This window comes from Sciurus vulgaris, assembly GCF_902686455.1.
Source record: "Sciurus vulgaris genome assembly, chromosome: 1".
NCBI lineage: Eukaryota > Metazoa > Chordata > Mammalia > Rodentia > Sciuridae > Sciurus > Sciurus vulgaris.
Genome location: NC_136461.1, coordinates 76,730,538 through 76,753,292, shown reverse-complemented (window position 1 = coordinate 76,753,292; position 22,755 = coordinate 76,730,538). Strand labels below are relative to the sequence as shown.

Here is a 22,755-nt window from a genome sequence, read left to right as displayed (position 1 = left end):
GACTCATGAAACACATTTTATTTCCAGTTCAAAAATAATTCTTGATCCTTTTAAGAAAATTCAACTACTTTTGATGATTGGGGAAAAGTATGCATATACCAAGTAATAAGAGCAATATTTTATTAAAAACATCAAGAGCATTCCATTTTCTCTTTGTGGAAAATTGATGGATTTTCAAAGATGACTTCAGAGTTAAGAAAAACTCGCTTAAGCTTTATGACTATAAACAATCATTAAGTTAGTTTATTTTCTAACACATTATTCTTCATTATTTAAAGCCTGCATTTGCAAATTCTACATTGCTCTAAGTACACAGAACATCATTGTTATAATGTTACTGGGTAATCCATTGTAAACTGTCTAAAATTCTAAAGTGTTATAATCTGGATGAATTGGATCCAAAAGGGAAAGTTTTCTTGTTTAGAACATTTGTTTATAATTCATGCCTTCTCATGATAACAGTTTCTTCCACTTCCTTTAGAGATTCTGAATTTCTATATAAGGTGGCTTTTTTTACCTTAGAATTCACCAGTGAGGATCATCTGTTGCCAAGTGTCTAGAAATCCCATGATTGATCATAATTTGGTTATCCTTCATGTAATGTACATTGTCTTCAGGAGTAAACTAGAATGATTGCCTCTGACACTGGACCCATTATATATTTGGGTAACTTGGTTACCAGCTGTGTGCCAAGACTTAAGACTCTTCTCAAGTGTCCATTTAACTAATGGTGGGCAACTTGAACAAACTTTTCTTGAGTAATGTCCGTGATATTTCCTGTATTAAGGCAGATATACAATGCATCCTTATTACACAGTTTATAATCTTTTAAGGAAAAGGAACAATGATTTTAATTATAGTGTTTGTCTTTGAGAATTTTTAATAGTATAAGACACAATTATCAAAAGAAGCAACACTTTTCCAGAATCTAAAATTGCTTTTGCTATCCTTTGCATAACAGCAACAGGAAGCATCTAATCTTTAGGTCTTTAGCTTTTGACACATGTACATTTTGGTTTTTCCATCATCCTGTGAAGATTCTGTATCTCATTATGAAGTCGTTTGCTCTCTTCTTGATATCCCTCCTTTAGTAGCCGTGCTTGTTCCTAAAAAAAGACAAATGGAAATTGAATAAACTATAGCATTAAGTAAATCCCTGTATTCTATTTAGTTTGCACATTCATTGATTTGTCTTTTTATTTATTTTTTTTTTAAGTATTGAATTTCTTAGTGAAATTTTCTTTACCCTTAATTTTTGTTGTACTTTTTCCTTGTCATGTAAGCTCTGTGATTGCTTCTCCTGGGTGTTCTTTAGCTAAGAAATAGTTTCAGCAATACCTCCTGATATGGCAATGAGCCTAAATTCCCAGTCTTGATCTTTTGCCATAAATTGTATAAAACCTTTGTGGAAAATCTTAATCATGCTTGGCTTCAACTCTATACATCTACCTACCCACTTATTGTTATGTGCATATACATAACACAGAAATAATGTGTACTCAAAATCTGATAAAGTATCTGAAACTTAGATTAGGAGATTTGATCTAAGCCTCCACAACTTGGTAACACGGTGGCATAAGATAGGTAAGACCTTACTGAACTGCTGCCATAACTTCCAACCCAATACAAACTGGGAGCGGGGCATAGAAACCAGGTAGGACCATCAGTCTGTCACAGTGGTGTAAGGGATAAGGAGTCCTGCTGTTCATAGACGTTCTCTTAGAGCTCAAGTGATACCAGTTATGACAGGAAAACAAATCAAAACAAAAATCCATTGTGGGTTTCTCTATCCGTGAAGACAGCTCAGATATTTTCTATTTTTATAATAGCTTATAACAGTTATTTAATGGTTTCTGAAACTATTTTTCTCCTAAGAAATAGGGATACTGTTCTTGGTTTAGATAGTATTAAGCAAGAGATAAAATATTTTTATGATGTTTAGCAGATAACAGCTACCATTAATTGAAGGATATACTGATAAGACTAGAAATAATACAACCGCAAATAAAAAACTTAAAAACCAGAGATGGGCGATGAACACATCAGGCAGGTACACAGAAATTGAAAATTAGGAGTAAGCAGGCAAGGTCATTTTTTAGGCTTCATGCTCTAATTGCCACAATAAGTTGTGATCAGGGAGAATGGAGAGAAAAACAGAAACCTCGAGGTGGTGCAACTCAATACCTGAAGTTTAATAGCAATGATCCTCTCCTGTTCTCGCTGCATCTCGGCCCTGTCCTGCTCCATCTTCTCAGTCAACTGTTTCAGGTGTTCCTGATAACTCCTCTCTTTCTGTTCCATCAGCTGCTCATTCTTCTTTTGCATTTCTTCCAACATTTTTGCTGCAGCCTCTGCAGATTCAGCTTTCACACGCTCCACTGGAGAGGAAAAGGGAGAAGAGAAAGGTGAAAGGGGTTACTGCTGCCTGGCATCCTTCCTCTCCACTTACTTGCTACTGTTGCCACTGCATAGCTCTACCCAGTGTGACTTGGAAAAGAAGGCACATCTTTGCTCTTCTTGCTCTTGTTTGGAGGTCCCTGGTCTCTTAGGTTTGAAAGGCTGTCAAAAGCTTTTCAGCCTTCTAGTCTCTTGACTTGCTGCTCACCTTCGATCTCCTTTTCTTTTTCGGTGAGAGTCTGGTCTGTCTGTAGAATTGCATCAGTCACATCCTCCTTGGACTTCAAGTATGTCTGCAGAATCTCTTCAGCCTTGGAGTCCAGAGAACAGAATTAGCAGTTGGAAATGTATTTGTTCCTGTCTGATTCCCCAGCACTTTTGCCTCTAGGAATTGTGCCTCTTGGCCCTAGCATGCCTGGTGACCAAGATTCCCTGTCCAGGAATAGGCATTTGCTCCAGGTGTTTGGTCAAGCACCCACTAATCCATGGCTTTTAAGGGGTCCCTTACTAAAGAAGAGACTCAGTCCTTTTAGACTGAGGAGTTAGTTTGGAGTTAGCAGTGCTGTGGTCCTATATGGGGTGAACCTACTGGAGAATGAGACCTCATGGAGAGAGCTGATCAGAGAGATGGGGATGAAGGAAGAGAGGGAGGGCAGTGTGGGGGTGGGGGAGAGTAATGGACAGAGAGACCAGATGGTGACATTATTTGAAATCTTGGATCCAGGTGTCCTTTAAAGCCAGTTTGAAGCACAAACGATGAATTATTGTTTGTGTTCAGGGTAACAGCATTGCATTTCTGTCCTTTGCAACACAAACTATGCAGCAGTAATGTGGATGATAGTAACAACTTCGTAGTTAACCTGATAATTTAATTTATACCTCAATTGTTAATTGGGTGAACTCTTCTTTGATGAGTACTTAGGACATGTCTAGTTATAATGGGCTCTTGTACATGTTAGGAAAAGTGTGAATGTCATGCAGACAGTAAGGCACCTCTCTGTGCAGTTAGTCTTGATCACAGTGCCATTTGAAGGAGGCACATTAGCAGTTTGCCATATACACAGATAGGTCTTGGTCACCTGCATCCCCTTCCTGGGTTTCTCATAGTACTTTTTCTTCAGCTCTTGTATCTTGTGAATAAAGAGACGATAGCCCCCTGGTTTAGAATAAACTCCCTGCTTCACACCTTCTTCTAGAGGGCTGAAAATGTCCTGAAGTAAAGCTGAGCAACGATCTGAAGATGCTTTCAGATTCCGTTTATGAAAGTCATCCCGCTTTGCTTCTAGCTGGGCCTTTGATGTAAAAATGGGAAATAAAAAACAGAACAGGAAAGAGGTGTTAGTTTAAAATCAGAATTTCTGAGATTGTTTCTTAAAAAAAAAAGTCTTGGACCTTTAGATAAACGTACAGTTTCCTCAGCAGGACCACCAAGTCATTTCTCTTGGTCCCTACTTTTTATTAAAGCCCCTTCTCCTTTAAGGTGAGGTTCAGAACAGAGATTGTTAACTCTATGCCACATGGTGAGAGGTAAACTTCTTCATTTTTAGACTGGATTAATGATTGTACATGGAAAAAATGTGGCTTGATGTAACCAGGCTGCAGACAACTAAGCCTAAAATTTTCTTTGCTTTTCTGGCATGAACATCAAACGAGTCTGATAACAGTAGGCATGTAATCTGATCAGGAGCTCTGATTATTATTTTTTTTTTCATCTGTTCTCTTTTTTATTTTTCATAAATTCTCCATTTTTACCCTTTATTTTTATTTTTTTTTTATTGTAAACAAATGGGATACATGTTGTTTCTCTGTTTGTACATGGCGTAAAGGCATACCATTTGTGTAATCATAAATTTACATAGAGCAATGTTGTTTGATTCATTCTGTTATTTTTTCCCTTCCCCCCACCCCTCCCACCCCTCTTTACCCTCTATACAGTAGTTCCTTCCTCCATACTTGCCCCCCTCCCTAACCCTAACTCTAACCCTTCCCTCCCCCCCATTATGTGTCATCCTCCACTTATCAGCGATATCATTCGTCCTTTGGCTTTTTGAGATCGGCCTATCTCACTTAGCATGATATTCTCCAATTTCATCCATTTGCCTGCAAATGTCATAATTTTATCATTCTTCGTGGCTGAGTAATATTCCATTGTATATATATACCACAGATTCTTTATCCACTCATCAATTGAAGGGCATCTAGGTTGGTTCCACAGTCTGGCTATTCTGAATTGAGCAGCTATGAACATTGATGTGGCTGTATCTCTGTAGTATGCAGATTTTAAGTCCTTTGGGTATAGGCCAAGGAGTGGGATAGCTGGGTCAAATGGTGGTTCCATTCCAAGTTTTCTAAGGAATCTCCACACTGCTTTCCATAGTGGCTGCACTAATTTGCAGCCCCACCAGCAGTGTATGAGTGTACCTTTCTCCCCACATCCTCGCCAACACCTGTTGTTGCTCGTATTCTTGATAATCGCCATTCTAATTGGGGTGAGATGGAATCTTAGGGTGGTTTTGATTTGCATTTCTCTTATTACTAGAGATGTTGAACAATTTTCCATATGTTTGTTGATTGCTTGTAGATCTTCTTCTGTGAAGTGTCTATTCATTTCCTTAGCCCATTTGTTGACTGGACTATTTGAATTCTTGGAGTAGAGTTTTTTGAGTTCTTTATAGATTCTGGAGATTAGTGCTCTATCTGAAGTATGATTGGCAAAGATATTCTCCCACTTTGTAGGCTCTTTCTTCGCATTGCTGATAGTTTCCTTTGCTGAGAGAAAGCTTTTTAGTTTGAATCTATCCCAGTGGTTGATTCTAGCTTTTATTTCTTGTGCTATGGGAGTCCTGTTAAGGAAGTCTGGTCCTAGACCAACAAGGTGAAGATTTGGACCTACTTTTTCTTCTATAATCTGCAGGGTCTCTGGTCTGATTCCGAGGTCCTTAATCCATTTTGAGTTTAGTTTCGTGCATGGTGAGAGATATGGGTTTAGTTTCATTCTGTTGCATATGGATTTCCAATTCTCCCAGCACCATTTGTTGAAGAGGCTATCTTTTCTCCATTGCATATTTTTGGCCCCTTTGTCTAGTATGAGAAAATTGTATTTATTTGGGTTTGTGTCCGTGTCCTCTATTCTGCACCATTGATCTACCTTTCTATTTTGGTACCAATACCATGCCGTTTTTGTTACTATTGCTTTGTAGTAGAGTTGAAGATCTGGTATTGCAATACCCCCTGTTTCACTCTTCCTGCTAAGGATTGCTTTAGCTATTCTGGGTTTCTTATTCTTCCAGATGAATTTCATAATTGCTTGCTCTATTTCTGTAAGGTACACAATTGGGATTTTAATTGGAATTGCATTGAATTTGTATAGCACTTTAGGTAGTATGGCCATTTTGACAATATTAATTCTTCCTATCCAAGAACATGGAAGATCTTTCCATCTTCTAAGGTGTTCTTTAATTTCTTTCTTTAGTGTTGTATAGTTCTCATTGTAGAGGTCTTTCACCTCTTTTGTGAGATTGATTCCCAAGTATTTTATTTTTTTCGAGGCTATTGTGAATGGGGTAGTTTTCCTAATTTCTCTTTCTGAAGATTCATCACTTATGTATAAAAATGCGTTGGATTTATGGGCATTGATCTTGTAACCTGCTACTTTACTGAAATCACTTATGAGTTCTAAGAGTTTTCTGGTGGAATTTCCAGGTTCCTCTAAATATATAATCATGTCATCAGCGAACAGGGATAGTTTGAGTTCTTCTTTTCCAATTCGTATCCCTTTAATTTCTTTGGTTTGTCTAATTGCTCTGGCCAGAGTCTCAAGAACGATGTTGAATAGAAGTGGTGAAAGAGGGCATCCCTGCCTTGTTCCAGTTTTTAGGGGGAATGCTTTCAGTTTTTCACCATTTAGAATGATATTAGCCATGGGCTTAGCATAAATGGCCTTTACAATGTTAAGGAATGTTCCCACTATCCCTATTTTTTCTAGTGTTTTGAGCATGAAGGGGTGCTGTATTTTATCAAATGCTTTTTCTGCATCTATTGAAATAATCATGTGATTCTTGACTTTAAGTCTATTAATGTGGTGAATTACGTTTATTGATTTCCTGATGTTGAACCAACCTTGCATCCCTGGGATGAAACCCACTTGATCATGGTGCACTATCTTTTTAATATGTTTTTGTATGCGATTTGCTAAAATTTTGTTGAGAATTTTTGCGTCGATGTTCATTAAGGATATTGGTCTGAAATTTTCTTTCCTTGATGAGTCTCTGTCTGGTTTAGGTATCAGGGTGATATTGGCTTCATAGAATGAGTTTGGGAGGGTTCCCTCCTCTTCTATTTTATGGAATACTTTGAGAAGTATTGGAATGAGCTCTTCCTTAAAGGTTTTGTAGAACTCGGCTGAGAACCCATCTGGTCCCGGACTTTTCTTTGTTGGTAGGCTTTTGATGACTTCTTCTATTTCAGTACTTGAAATTGGTCTGTTTAAATTGTTTATGTCCTCCTCGTTAAGTTTAGGCAATTCATATGTCTCTAGAAACCTGTTGATGCCTTCAAAATTTTCTATTTTGTTGGAGTATAGATTTTCAAAATAGCTTCTAATTATGTTTTGTATTTCAATCCTGTCTGTTGTGATATTTCCTTGTTCATTCCGAATTTTAGTGATTTGGGTTTTCTCTCGTCTTCTCATTGTTAGTGTGGCTAAAGGTTTATCAGTTTTGTTTATTTTTTCGAAGAACCAACTATTTATTTTGTCAATTTTTTGTATTGTTTCTTTTGTTTCAATTTCATTGATTTCAGCTCTGAGTTTAACTATTTCCTGTCTTCTACTACTTTTGGTGCTGTTCTGTTCTTCTTTTTCTAGGGCTTGGAGCTGTAGTGTTAGGTTGTTTATTTGTTGAGTTTTACTTCTTTTATTAAATGTGCTCCATGAAATAAATTTCCCTCTAAGTACTGCTTTCATAGTGTCCCAGAGATTTTGATATGATGTTTCTTTGTTCTCATTTACCTCTAAGAATTTTTTAATTTCCTTCCTACTATCTTCTGTTATCCATTCATCATATAATAGCATATTGTTTAATCTCCAGATGTTGGAATAGTTTCTGTGTTTTACTCTTTCATTTATTTCTAACTTCAATCCATTATGATCTGATAGAATACATGCTAGTGTCTCTATCTTCTTGTATTTGCTGACATTAGCTGTGTGGCATAATATATGGCCTATTTTACAGAAGGATCCATGTGCTGCTGAGAAGAAAGTGTATTCACTCTTGGTTGGATGGTATATTCTATAAATGTCCGTTAAGTCTAAATTATTGATTGTGTTATTGAGATCTACGGTTTCTTTGTTCAATTTTTGTCTGGAAGATCTCTCCAGTGGTGAGAGAGGCGTGTTAAAATCACCTAGTATTATTGTGTTATGGTCTATTTGGTTTCTGAAATGGAGAAGGATTTTTTTGACATACATAGATGAGCCACTGTTTGGGGCATAGATGTTTATGATTGTTATATCTTGCTGATTTATGCTTCCCTTAAGCAGTATGAAATGACCTTCTTTATCCCTTCTGACTAACTTTGGCTTGAAGTCCACATTATCTGAAATGAGGATGGATACTCCATCTTTTTTGCTGAGTCCATGTGCATGGTATGGTTTTCCCCATCCTTTCACCTTTAGTCTATGGGTATCTTTTTCTATGAGGTGAGTCTCTTGCAGGCAACATATTGTTGCATCTTTCTTTTTAATCCAGTCTGCCAGTCTATGTCTTTTGATTGATGAATTCAGGCCATTAACATTCAGGGTTATTATAGAGAAATGATTTGGTTTCCCGGTCATTTGGTTCATTTTTAAAATTTTGTTTATTTATTTGTTTGACACAACTTGTTTCCTCCTTTGTTTGACAATTCCTTTAGGATAATTCCTCCCTTTGCTGATTTGCTTCTTTGTTTTTCATCTCTTCCTCATGGAATATTTTGTTGAGAACGTTCTGTAATGCTGGCTTTCTTTTTGTAAATTCTTTTAGCTTTTGTTTATCATGGAAGGATTTTATTTCATCGTCAAATTTGAAGGTAAGTTTTGCTGGGTATAAGATTCTTGGTTGGCATCCATTTTCTTTCAGGGCTTGAAAAATGTTCTTCCAGGCCCTTCTAGCTTTTAGGGTCTGGATTGAAAAATCTGCTGATATGCGTATTGGTTTCCCCCTGAATATAATTTGGTTTTTTTCTCTCACAGCCTTTAAAATTCTGTCTTTATTTTGTATGTTAGGTATTTTCATTATAATGTGCCTTGGTGTGGGTCTGTTGTAATTTTGTGTATTTGGAGTCCTATAAGCCTCTTGAACTTGATTTTCCATTCCATTCTTCAGATTTGGGAAATTTTGTGATATTATTTCATTGAATGAATTGTTCATTCCTTTGGTTTGTTTCTCTAGGCCTTCCTCAATCCCAATAATTCTTAAATTTGGCCTTTTCATGATATCCCATAGTTCTTGTAGATTCTGTTCATGATTTCTTACCATCTTCTCTGTTTGTTCAACTTTGTTTTCAAGGTTAAATATTTTGTCTTCAATGTCTGAGGTTCTGTCTTCCAGGTGTTCTATCCTATTGGATATGCTTTCTATGGAGTTCTTAATTTTGTTTATTGTTTCCTTCATGTCAAGGATTTCTGTTTGGTTTTTTTTCAATATCTCTAACACTTTATTGAAATGATCTTTTGCTTCCTGTATTTGCTCTTTTAACTGTCGATTGGTGCGATCATTCAATGCTTGCATTTGCTCTTTCATCTCATCATTCAGTGCATGCATTTGCTCTTTCATCTCATCGTTTGCTTCTCTGATCATTTTAATTATGTACATTCTGAACTCCTTTTCTGTCATTTCTTCTGCCATGCTGTCATTGGGTTTTATTGATGTAACATCTAGATTTGTTTGCAGCATTTTCTTTCCTTGTTTTCTCATATTGTTGAGGTATCAGTGGATCGCTGAGATATTGCAGATTTCCTCTATTGACGTACAAAAATGTCCCTGAAGATTTCTATATATATCCCCCCTTAGCCTTCAGTAGGCTGAAGTCTTGGAGGAAGTTGATAATGCGGTGCTCCACAAGGAAGCTGCCTCTCTAGGAGTGGTGGCCTTCAGGTGGGGTATAATCCCTGCTAGTGGGCAGAGGTGCCTCCACTTGTTGACCAATGGTCATCCAAAGGGGACCTAGGCTGTGGGCTGAGGCAAGGCCTGTTTGGGCCTGAGTCTCTGGTTTTACCGTCCTTGTGTGGAAACCTCACCCGGCAGGGAAGACTCACCCAGTGGGGAGGTGTCGCTGGTCAGTTCCCTCCTAGAGGTTCCCCTCAATTTACAGCTACCGCCTCGGCTGGGCTGCCTTCCTCTGCAAAGTTCCCAGGGGCCCGGCCCTACCTCCTGGGCCTGGGAGCCTCACCCTTTGCAGATGAATCTCCTAAGGCTGCCCCTCCTCAGAGAATCTGCCCGCAGGCCTGGAACCTTCGCTCCGCCCTAAGCCTGTCTCTGTGCGGCTCTTCCACCCAGAAGCCTCCTAGATCCTGGGACCCTGCTCTGCACCTAATCGCCTGGCTGTGCGGCCCCTCCTCTGAGCAGCCACCTGGAGCCCCGAGCAATCGCTCTGAGTCCCAGAGACCCGCCACAGGCCTCTTCCTCCAGACAGCCGCCCTGTATTCCGGTGTGATCACTAGGAGTCCAAGAAACTCACTGCGTGCCTCCACCTCCCACCAACCACCTGTAGCCCTGGGCAATCAATCACTCGGAGTCGAAGTGACCCTCCCCGTTCCTCCTCCTTCTCCAGATAACCCCCCGGGTGTTCAGGAGCGGTCGCTCTGAGTGGCTCTGATTCCACGTGACCCGCAGCACGGGTCCTCTGGGCAACCGCTCGGAGCTCTGGTGCGGCCACTCAAGACCAAGCGACCCACCACGCTTCTCCTCCAGGCAGCCCCCCTGTGTTCAGGAGCTGTCACTTTAAGTCCAAACAACTCACCACTCGCCTTCTCCTCTGAGCAGCCGCCTGGAGCGCTAATGCAGTCACTGCGAGTCCAAACGACCCGCCGCCCTCCTCCTCCTCCTCCTCCTACTCCTCCGGGCAGGCCCCGGGATTCAGAAGTGGTCTGAGTCCAAACAGCTCGCCATGCCGCCCCTTCTCTGGCAACCGCCTGTAGCTCTGGTGTATTCACCCGAATCCAAGAGGCCGTGCTCCTCTTCCTCCTCCTCGTCCTCAGGGCAGGCCCCGGGGTTCAGAAGCAGTCGTTCTGAGTCCTAACGGCTCGCCATGTGGCTTCTCCTCTGGCACCTGCCTGCAGCTCTGGTGCAGTCACTCCGAATCCAAGTGGCCACGTTCCTCCTCCTCCTCCTCAGGGCAGGCCCCGGTGTTCTGAGTCCACACAGCTCTCCTTGCCACTCCTCCCCTGGGCAGCCGCCGGAGCCCCAGTGGCTGCTCCGAGTCCCAGCGCTGTGCCGAGCGGCCTCCTTTACGGCGCTCCCAGTTGTCCGAGTTCACTGCTCCAGCGGGGGGAGGGGCGTCTCGCCGGCAGCTCTACTTCACAAAGATTCCTGCGTTCCGGGACCACCGTCCCATCCGGGATGCCTCCCCAGGGGGTGAGAGTCACCCGGCTGCATTGAGTTGGTCCCAAGCGTCTCAATATCTCCTCTTTGAATCCTGAGTCCTGGAGCAACATGAAATGCAGCCACCCTCTACGCCGCCATCTTGAAACCCCCCTGTTCCTCTGATCTTAACAATTAGTGGAATTTCTGGAAAGGGTACTCACGAGGTCCATTGACTTTGATGCCTCCTGAAAGAGTTTTAACCTTGGAATAGTCGAATATGTACGAGCAAAATTCTGCAACTTGTTGCACAAATTCACTGTTGAGCTGATCATCATGCAGAGTCTCTAGCTGGGCAAGCTTCTTTCTACGTGTGGGTCTATCAAAGATAAAGCATTTCTTTTTTGGGAATAACTTGCAGATACAGAGTCACGGCAGATTATAATTTTTGTCTTTTTTACCAGTACCTGGAAGAAGATAAAAAAAAGAATTTGGATACTATAATAATTTGAAAAAAATAATTTTAAGTCCAAAAGAGTATATATTTTAAGCTTTGTAGACAAGACTTCTAAAACTCAACTCATTTATTGTGTCATACAGCATCCATAGACAATATGTAAATGAATGGACACAGCATTCTTTTAATAAAATTTATTTACAATGACATCTGGCAACTCCTTTGGCCATCAATTGTGTTGGCAGTAGGTTTTCAACATTTGGCCTAGGATAATGCTTATGCTTTAATCTATTTTTTCAAATCTATAATATAAATATTATAGATTAAATATAAACTCACAAAATATAGTTTAATATCACAAAATATTAAATATAGACTCACAAAATCGAAGCACAAATCCTCACATTTATGTAATCATAGCAAAGGGAAAGGTGAAAGAAAAAAAAACAATGAAGAATATAACAAAATCAAATCTATTAATTTAGATATTAAGCATGAATCCTTAGGAATAGATATTTGGAAGAAATATGATATTGTAAATGTAAGAAAATTATAAGTAGAAAAATAATCCGTTCTGGTGGCACACGCTTATAACCCCAGTGACTTAGGAGGGTTAGGCAGGAGAACTGCAAGTCTGAAGTCAGTCTCAGCAATTTAGCAACACCCTAAGCAACTTAGTGAGACCCTGTCTCAAAAAAACAGAAAATAAATCAACCAACCAACCAAACAAACAAACAAAATGACTAGGAACATGACTTGGTAGTAAAAGCCCCTTGGTTCAATCCCTGGTACAAATAAATAAAATAAAATAAAATTAAATTAAATTAAAATAAAATAAAATAAAATAAAATGTAAAAAAAAATTGTTACTTCTTGGGTTCTGACATTCCCATTTATCAATTCTAAGTCCCTGTTACCTTGCTTTAGCTTCAGGGCATTATCCAGGTACTCATCTGCTGAGATGGGCTGTCCATCTAGTTCCAAGTCCAGGGAGAAATCTCTCAGAGTCCACACGAAGTCTGGGAAGAAGCTCACAAATTCAGCTGAATCCTCAACCTCGGTCTCGTCAGGGGAGGATTTGGCTCTGATTCGATTTGTCAGCTCTGTCACATAGCTGAGGAGCTAACTAAGGAAAAATGACAAAAATAACAGGGCCCCCCATCCCATATTAGTTCCACATATTCCAAAACCTTCATTTCTCCTTTGTTCTTAACCTACTTGGCAATTATTTAGTAGGTATATTAGCTTTTTCCCTGTCCTTGTTGTATTTGTTTTGTTTTTCTTTTTGTACTAGGTTCACCAAGATTCTGGCTCAGGCAGCTGATTTATTAATAGAAGTCTCCCCTCTGACTTTGGTGCTGTTCTGGACCACAGAAAGGATACTGCAGCTGGTCCAGGGCCTGCTGGTTGATGGTTCCCATGCTGTTGTACACAAAAGTGCTGCTCAGGAGGACTGCCAGGGCAAAGATCCAGGAGTCATTCTGGTTGTCACCCTAAAAGTCAGAACACATTTTTGCCAGGAAGATACTGTATTACATGGTACTTTCCAGATCAGCAGTGGTAAAAGTATGCTCACTTGGAGTTTTATTACACTCATGACCTATAAAAGGAATCCAAGTAAAAACAGAAATGATTGTAGGACTTGGACTTAGAATAAGTTTTTTTTTTTTTATTAGTGTTTCTAGTTTACACTGATTCTACTATGTCCTCCTATGATGATTGGCAGATAGCTGGGATCACAGACATGTGCTACTGTGCATGGCCAGATGATGCATTTGAGCATACTTGAATATGTGTTAAGCCACTTTAAAAATTTGTTTGCAGATCATGATTAAATCTTGATATGATTTTTCAGTTTTCACATTTTTTTGAGTGGAATGGGATGTAGTAGTAACATATAGTAATTGCATGTAAATTTGTACATAATTGTGTGAGTAAAAACTTTGTCTTTTTAGTAGTATTATAATACATTCTTAGTGTTGGTGTTTATGGAGAAGTAAATAATATATTTTTGCAAATGCTTTACCATTTGGATGCAACAGATCTTTGTGAAACTTAGCATGACTGTCTCAAAATAGAATTTTTTTTAAAAAAGGCATTGGGGATGTACTTAGTGCTTGCCTAGCATGTGTTAGACCCTGGGTTCAATCTGTAGGACTGTAATTTTTTTCCTATTTTTCATAGCAAAATTGACTTATCAAAATGTTATGGTTTGGATCTGGAATGTTCTGCAAAAGCTCATGTGTTAGGAAATGCAGCAATGTTCAGAGGTGAAAAGATTGGGTCCTGAGGTCTCTGACCTTACCAGTGTGTTAATCCATTATGGATTAATAATATGAATGGACTATTGGGAAGTGGTGTAAACTGTAGGCAGGTGGGGCATGGCCGGAGGAAGGTCATATCTGTCCCTGGGTTTTCTCTCTCTCTCTCTTTCTCTCCTTTGTGACTGTCATGAGGTGAGCAGCTTACTTTGACCATACCCTTCCATGATGGTGTTCTGCCTCATCTCTCAGGCCAGAGCAATGGAGTTGATCAACTATGAATCAAAATAAATCTGTTCTACTCTAGGTTGTTCTTGTCAGGTATTTTGGTCACAGGAATGAAGAGCTAACTAACACAAATAAGACTTATAATACTTCTAGGTACTTAATCAAGTAATTATTATGCACCTGAACATTATCTCATATTCAAAACAATACCATGAGGCAAATATAGAACTGTTACATCCATTTGATAGATCAGAAAGATAAGGCTAAAAGAAGTCAGATATTTGGCTTAAAGACATAAAGGTGGCACCAGAATTGAATTTAAACCCAAAGTCTTAGGGCTTCAAAACCCAAATTCTTAACTAATGTTCTATGTAGGATAAGCCCCATGATATTAACTTTATTTTTGCCATATTTATGCATGTGGGGTAACTTGTGGTGTTACTTGAGGAACTTACAGCCTATTGTTTATAGTTAAGATATTGTCTACTATCTTGCTTTTCTGCTAGGATTGTGTTTTATGATTATTTTCCTCATTTCTGATTGCTACACTCAGTCTCATTATATGTAAGAAAAATGAAATGATATATTATAGTGAAGTGCACATTCTTTTTTAAGGAAAAACTACATAGGAGAAAGGATATTGGGAGATAGGGGCTTAATCCAAATTAGAATCCTCCTTCCTTACCTTCTCTACGTCTCCCAGGCCCTCAGTGTCAAGCAGAACTAGGGTGTGGTCTGCCATCTTGGGATGAGGCACACACCACATCCAGATTCCTTTGGTGTGAGACTGTACTGTGGAGCCCAGAGAGAAGCCTGAGAAGCATAGAGGAGATAAGATGGGTAGAGTTTTAATAGTAGGTTCTGAAAATTGTGATATAAGCATAACCAAGAGTAAGAGAAAAATACACAGCCTATATTGATTGATCTAAAGTTAGAAAAATAAAAATTAGGATATCCAATACATGAAAATAATGCAATACTAATAATAACAAAAAAACAACAGACTAGAAATATAAGGAAATTACCCATATACAATAAAAACCATATGTGGAAATCCACATCTATAGAAAGATTTGCTATTCTTGAGATATTTTCTATTATCCAAAGTGAAATATTCCATGAATTTCTATTAACATTCCAATGAATTTTTAGAAGTATTAACACACACTCTAATTTTAATGTGAAATCTCCAGAAATCTCAGAACCCGCGCCCCCTACTCCCCCGTCTAAGGCCATACCACCCTGAACACGGCCAATCTCATCTGATCTCTGAAGCTAAACAGGGTTGGGCCTGGTTAGTACTTGGATGGGAGAATCCCCCAAAATACATTTAAAGAAAGAAAGTATAAATTTGGTGGTTCCAAAGATTCTGAAATCTGATACTTGCTACAGAATTATGTCATCAAAACAGTGTGGTACTGGCTTAAAGACAAATATATAGAGCCATAGAATAGAGAGTCCAGTAATTAAGTCTCATGTATATGGTCAAATGATTTTCATGAGATTTCCAAGAACACTGGACAGAGAAGGAATAGTTTCTTCAATAACTGACCTAGGTAATACTGAAGATCCACATGCAAGGAAAAAGGAGGAGGAAGAATTGTGATTGGACTGTTACCTTATCACTCATGAAAATTAACTGAAAATAGATGGAAGACCTAAACATTAGAGCTAAAGTTATAAAAGACCTAAACATTAGAGCTAAAGCTATAAAATCATAAAGGAAACCTAGGGAAAAAGCTTTATGTCATTGGATTTGGCAGTGATTTCTTGGATATGATACCAAAAGCATGGACCGGAAAAGAAAAACATGGGTGGAATGTCATCAAAATTTATTGATAGTATATCAAAATATACTATCAATAGAGGAAAAGGGGTAACTCATGGAACTGGAGAAACTACTTGTAAGATATGTATCAGATAAAGGGTTGACATTCAAAATATAGAAAGAATCCCTACAATGCAACACAAACAACCAGATTAAAAAATGACTATGGAGGTGGGCAGCTATTTCTCCAAAGTGGATATACAAATGGACAACAGTGAATGAAAGATGCCCAACATCAGTAGTCATTTAGGGAACTGTAAATTAAAACCATGAGATACTGCTTCACACCCATTAGAATGGCCACTATGAAACAACAAAAACACAAAACAGGAAATCATAAATGTTGGAAAGGATATGGAAAAATTAGAGCATTCATGCGTTTCTGATGGGAATTTGCAGCATTATGGAAAACGGTACACGATTCCCAAGGAAATTAAACAGAATTGCCAAATAAGTCAGCAATCCTTCTTCTGGGTATATACCCAGAAGAACTGAAAGCATGGACATGAGCAGGCAGTTTTGCATCCATGTTCATACCTGCATTATTTCTAAAGGTGAAAAGGTGGAGGCAACCCAAGTGTTCATCTACAGATGAATGGATAAGCAAATTTCTATGTATATCAATTATTGCACCTTAAAAGGAATCAAATTTGATATGTTACCACGTGGATGAACCTTGAAGACCTCATGCTAAGTGAAAGTAGTAAGGCACAAAAGGACAAATTTTGTTATGATTCCAATTAAATGATGAGCCAAGAGTAGTCAAATTCATAGAGACAGAGTGTAGGATGATGGTGGGGCATGACTGAATAGGGAGTTATTATTCGATGGATCCAAAGTTTCTCTTGGGAAAGATGAGACAGGCTACACAAAGATGTGAATTGGTGCCACAGCTGTAAATCTAAAAAGGTTTAAAAGGGTAATTTTATGTTATGCTAATTTTCAACAATGAAAAAGATTATTTAATACAAACTAGAACTTGTTTTAACTTTAAAAATCAGTGGAAGATTGCTCTTACTATGTGAATATTTTAATAAAAGTCTTATACTTTATTATGATTTATTATCATACAAATTAATTATTCTTTTTACTGCCTCCTCCTTCTAGAAAAGGAACAGCCTGTACTTTTAAAAGAGAAACTAAGGCAGAGTGGGGAGAGTTAGTTCTTATGAGTGAAGATAAAAAGTCCAACTGTGAGTGGAAGTTTAGCTTCACTGTCCCTCCCTGACTCTAACTTTCTCCCCTCCAGCCCCAGGCTGGTTGCCCACAGTGTGGAGGACAGAGGGCTCAGCAGAGCTTTGCTGGTGGCACTCACCCTTTTGCTTCCCAGCGAGTTTGTTCATCAGGTAGGATTTGCCCGTGCGGTAGAGGCCCACGATGGCCACCACCACCACAGGCTGTGTGATGGCTGACAGGATCCGTAGGGCTTCCTGGTTGGTCATCAGCTGTCCTTTAACATTCTCAATGAGGCATATGGGGACTAGCATGTGGGTCTTTGAGGCCATGTCTAGGAGTGTCTGCAAGGGAAGAGGTGGAATATTTTACAATTTCTAGTCTTTTGCTTTCAGAAGGCAGAGACAAAATTCCCTGGCATAAACCAAAGTGTTGTGTGCATCAACAAGGTAGATGAGGAAAATTGTGTATGTGTTAGTTGGGGAACAGAATCAACAGGAAGTATGATTTTATTTTATTTTATTATTATTATTATTTTTTTTAGGAAGTATGATTTTAAAAGGGATATTTATTATATTGGCTTACACAGCCAGAAGTTGGATCATGTACAATGTCCACCTGCAGCCTAGAGAGCTGGAGCAACCAGTAGCTGGGCAGTTCAAGAGGTGGAAGCCTCAGAACAGGAGGGATCAATGGTGCTACTCTAGTCCAAGGCTGAAGGCTCTGGAAACTCCTGGAGAATCACTGGCAGAGTCCAGTTTGAAAGAGTGATGAAGCAAGAGTCTGATATCCACATGTGATAGCAGTGGTAATCAAGAACCCCTTTAAGAAGAATGGAGCTTGCATCTGCTGCTGCTTCTTTGTTCTTCCAACTTATTTCATCCAAGCCCCGTCCTATTGGACAGTGCTGCCCACACTTAGGGAGGGTCTCCACTTTAGTTTGCTGTCCCACATGTCAATCATTCCTAGGCACACTCTCATTAACAAACCCAGAAGCCTCTTAATCTTTGGAATCTCTTAATCCAGTCAAGTTGACAATTCAAATTAACCATTTCAGTGTAAAATTTTAGCAAGTTATGAAAATATTATCAAAGTGGTTCATTTAAAAATTTTGATGTAAGAAAAATGTTGATGTAACAGTGACTTATCAACATTCAATTGCTCTTACAACTCAAATCGTCTATTTAATTTATCATGGGAAACTTACTTTGGATTCTTATTTAAAAGTTTACATTAGTCACCAAATGAAAAATAGAATAACCCCACTAGATTTAAGAAATTAAATATTGACTTATTCATTCATTAATTCTTAAAACAAATGAAGACTTTCATGGGTAAATTTTTTCATTGTTTGATGTATGCCCTTAGGATGGTTCCAGATGTTTTAAAATGTGTTTCTTTCTCCCACTTATGCTTGTTGCACTCTAATGAGGATCCTGAATTCACATTCTAGAAGTAGAATCAACATAACTTACTTTAGCAGAGCAGCACTCTGAAACTTAAGTTTCATGAGATTCATGGTAAATTAGCCTGAACTTAGTAAGGATGTAAGTGAACAATCACAACCTAGAGAAGGACGGATTTATTTTGGTTCATTGCTCTGACTCTGAGAGATAAGGCAGAACACCATCATGGAAGGGTGTGTCAAAATAAGCTGCTCACCTCATGACAGTCACAAAGGAGAGAGAAAGAGAAAGAGGACACAGGGACAGATATAATCCCCAAGGTCACACTCCCAGTGACCTTCCTCCAGCCATGCCCCACCTGCCTACAGTTTACACCACTTTCCAATAGTCCATTCATATTAATCCATAATGGATTAACACACTGGTAAGGTCAGAGACCTCAGGACCCAATCTTTTTCACCTCTGAACATTGCTGCATTTCCTAACACATGAGCTTTTGCAGACCATTCCAGATCCAAACCATAACATTTTGATGAGTCAATTTTGCTATGAAAAATAGGAAAAAATTTACAGTCCTACAGATTGAACCCAGGGTCTCACACATGCTAGGCAAGCACTGAGTCCATCCCTAATGCCTTTTTTTGAAATATTTTTTTGAGACAGTCATACTAAGTTTCACAAAGATCTGTTGCATCCAAATGGTAAAGCATTTGCAACAATATATTATTTACTTCTCCATAAACACCAACACTAGAAGTGCATTATAATACTACTAAAAAGACAAATCATATGAAATTTGTACAGTTATTACTGTTACACAATTGTGTACAAATTCATATGCAATTAGTATATGCTGCAAGTAAAACCCATCCCACTCAAAAAATGTGAAATTGGAAAAATCATGCCAAGATTTAATCATGATCTGCAAACAATTTTGAAAAGTTGCTTAACACATATTCAAATATCCTCAAATACATCATCTGGCTCAGCCCAGTGGTGCATGCTATAATCCCAGTGGCTCTGGAGGCTGATGCAGGCGTATTGTGAGTTCAAAGTCAGCCTCAGCAATTTAGTAAGGCCCTACACAACGAAGTGACACCATGTCTCTAAATAAAATACAAAAAAGGGCTGAGTATGTGGCTCAGTGGTTGAGTGCTCCTGAGTTCAATTCCCGATAACCCTCCCTCCTCTGCAAAAAAAAAAAAACCCAAATTACTGAAATAGGGATCAAGAGAACAGGAAGTAGAACAAGAGAGCTGGACAGGAAGTTCTTATAAAAAAAAAAAAAACCTGTATTTCGAGCCCCACATTTTAGGTTTGTTCTGTTTTTGTTTTTGTTTTTGTTTTTTTCCACTTGGTAGAGAGAGGAAAGAAAAATGGGAATAGGAGGAGGTGAAAGAGAAGGAACCGACAGAGAGAGAATGGTTAGACATGAAGGTGGAGAGTGAGGCTGGTGCCTGTTCAGGAATTCAGAGGCAGACTTTCCAGAAAGTAGAAAAATTTGCCTGAGGGTTTGGGGATGCTGGACCAGCAAAGGTGCTGCCTCAGTACGTCTTCAGAGGAAGCCCTTCAGCCAAATGCAGGGGCCGGATCCTGCTGGGGAGGGCTAAGGAATGATGGGCACCAGGAAATTAGTGAGTCTGCACTACATCTGAAGAAGGAAATCCACCTTGAAGTCAGGTTCAGATGTATGATTAGACAGCGTGATGCTTCATGTGCACGCAAGCATACACATACCTACATGCAATCATCTCTCCACAATAGCATCTCAATTAAATCCAATCGAGAATACCTGAATTTATGGGAAAAAAAACCCATAAATTCATATGCAGACAAAAAACTAAGGCAACCTCAGGAATGAAAGGATAGCTTAATTTTAAGAATCATATGAATGTAAGGACATTTCTACAACATGAAAAGCATTATCTTGAGGCAATGAGCCAAAGTGCCCAAATGTAATCCTGGAGCTCACTTCGGTTTACCTGGCGATAAGCCAGCTGAGACCTGGAGTTCCTTCTAATAAGGGGGAGGTGTTGTACCCTCATTCAGCTTCTCCAAGTTGGGTGACTTCCTGCTACCGAGAGGAGTGGGTGTACACTTGTCATGTACTCAGCACTTCCGAAGACAAGGCACCCAGCTTTTCCCAAGGAACCCTGATCCCCTGGGACCACAGCTCTGATGAGTCTGTGCTCACACTGGCTCCCTAACAAGAACAGTGGGAAATAGGCAGTGTCCCTCTGTTTGACCCTGGGAGGACCCATTGTGAAAAGGTGAGATGATCAAGACATTCGTGCCCTTGGTTGTGCTCCGGTCTTTTAAGTCTCACCAATGAAACTTATTCCGTAATATAAAAGAAGAAAAAAGAAAAACTGTATGCTGCTTTTGGGGGCCTTTTGTGCTCCTAGCTCCAGTTTTTCCTCTTTGTTCTTTTCAGTGTGAGTGGCTGTTTACCTGGCCCCTCGTTGAGGCAGCCCTTTTAGTTTCTCAGCTGCAGCACCAGCAGGACTGAGCACGCTTCCCTAATGACCTTGGTCATTCATTTGTGTCCCTAGTCAGCACAGCAGTGTCCACAGTGAGAAAGACAGTCCCAGTGCATCTCACACCCTGGGTTTAGCCCCTGTTTGCTGATGCCTAATGCCACACAGACCCAGTAGTGGCACTTAGGGACGTGCTGCCCTATGTCAGGTTGAAGTTCAAGGTCTCATCAGATTTTTGTCCCAGCCCCAGACTGCTTTTAAGAAAACTGACCTTCCCTTATAAATCCCTTCCCATCGCTGCCCCAGCCTCCTAGGCTCCTGTGTCTGAGCAGAGCTGCCTCAGAGCTTCAGAGATGGAGGCTGAGAAGGCAAGGAAGCTTTACCTGCTCTTCCTGCTCAGTGCGGGGGGACTGGTTTCTCTCACTTCAGTTCCTCTTGCTGGATGGCTGGGCTTTTATTTTGATCTCCAGTGTCAGGAGCCTTTCTCACTTGGGATTTCCCCAAGTCACCAAACACTGAAGAGTACAGCCAACTTTATCATGGATTTAGGGTAATATGAAACTGAAAGTACTTAGTTCAAGTAAATGAATCAACAACTACAAAAGGAATTTCCAGCACTCTGCTGGTGGGTAGGGGTGACAGGATTTCTTAACTAGACCCTTCAGACATCTTGTTGGAAGAGATTTTAGAAACCACTTGCTATTTTTAAAAATGTCTATTAGATTTAGAATATAGTAAAATGGTTCCCAAGACTGGGAGCCTTTAAGCATCCTCGAATGAGGAAGTGTCATTTATTTTTAAAGTCTAATTTCCTAAAATAAGAGGCTCACTCACAGTGGAGCTGGTTACCCTTTTGGAGCTTCAGTATGGGAGAGAAGGTGCATGTTTTACACCCAGCACCTGTGTTTGTCCTCAGCCGGGTCAGGAGCATCCCAGCACTCCACAGGTGTTCCAGACCCAATGCTGACTGCTTTACTTGGAGTGTACATCTTAAGTCTCATAATAAATCTTTCCTTGTGATTTTATAGTAACTGAGGCATGCATAGACTTCACCGGTTGTCTCAACTAATGGCACAGTAAGTCATGCGAATCCAAGCAGTTTTGTTCTCCAACTTTGCTCTTGAACCACCACACTACACCGTTTCTATGTTTGCTGAGATTATTTTCTAGGTGGTCCATATATTATGTGTCAAATTCAACCTGATTACAATCATGCAAAGGAAATGATATTGTCTCTATTTTGCAATGGGTACAAGGTTTCTGAGGAGTGCACTATAGTTTGGATATGGTTTGAGTGTGCCCACCAAAGGTTTATGTACTGGAGCTCGGTTCTCAGTGTAGCAATTTAAAAAGTCAGAGACCCTCTAACAGGTGGGGCCTAGTGGGAGGTGATTAGGAATTTAAGAGAGAGTAATCCTTTTCTTGAGGCAGTGTGTTGAGGTTCTTATGGGAAGTCCTCCAAGAGTGCCTTTTTTGTTGTAGTTATTAATTGAGCTTGAAGCTTTTTTTCTTTGTCTCTTCATGTGACATCTCTCTCTACCATAGGCCTTCTTGACATGCTACCATCTGTGATGTTGTAACGTACCCAAAATGCCCTCATCAGAAGTCCAATGGATGGATTACCCAATCTTGGACTTTCAGCTTCCCAAATTCTTTTCCCACCATATTTTTTACAGATACATTATAATGTTACATAATGGTGGGATTCCTCATTACCTATTTATACATGCACACAATATAACAACATAATTTGGCCAACATCACTGCCCCATAACTTTCCTCACTCCCTAGTTTCCATAATTCTGGGCTAATAGATCTCTTTTCTGTATAAAATACTTAGCCTCAGGTATTTTTCTTTTCTTTTCATTTTTGTAGCAATACAAAACTGACAGAGGGTAATATCCTACCCAATTCCCTGAGCAAGTCACAATGGTGGATGTAAATGTAAACTCTGTTTAACTTTAAACTCTG

The 22,755-nt window shown here is 39.5% G+C and overlaps 1 protein-coding gene across 1 annotated transcript; it reads right to left on the bottom strand.

The window, feature by feature from the left end:
• On the bottom strand, positions 1 to 21,335 carry LOC306654037 (guanylate-binding protein 1-like). Its single transcript, XM_079127249.1, is given in 11 exon segments — positions 1 to 1,106; positions 2,185 to 2,378; positions 2,606 to 2,708; positions 3,477 to 3,697; positions 11,180 to 11,384; positions 11,388 to 11,422; positions 12,329 to 12,525; positions 12,795 to 12,904; positions 14,586 to 14,713; positions 17,044 to 17,245; positions 21,168 to 21,335. Coding segments are annotated over 10 exon segments (1,500 nt in total). The 5' UTR covers positions 17,234 to 17,245; positions 21,168 to 21,335; the 3' UTR covers positions 1 to 989.
• Between the last annotated feature and the right edge of the window lie 1,420 nt (positions 21,336 to 22,755).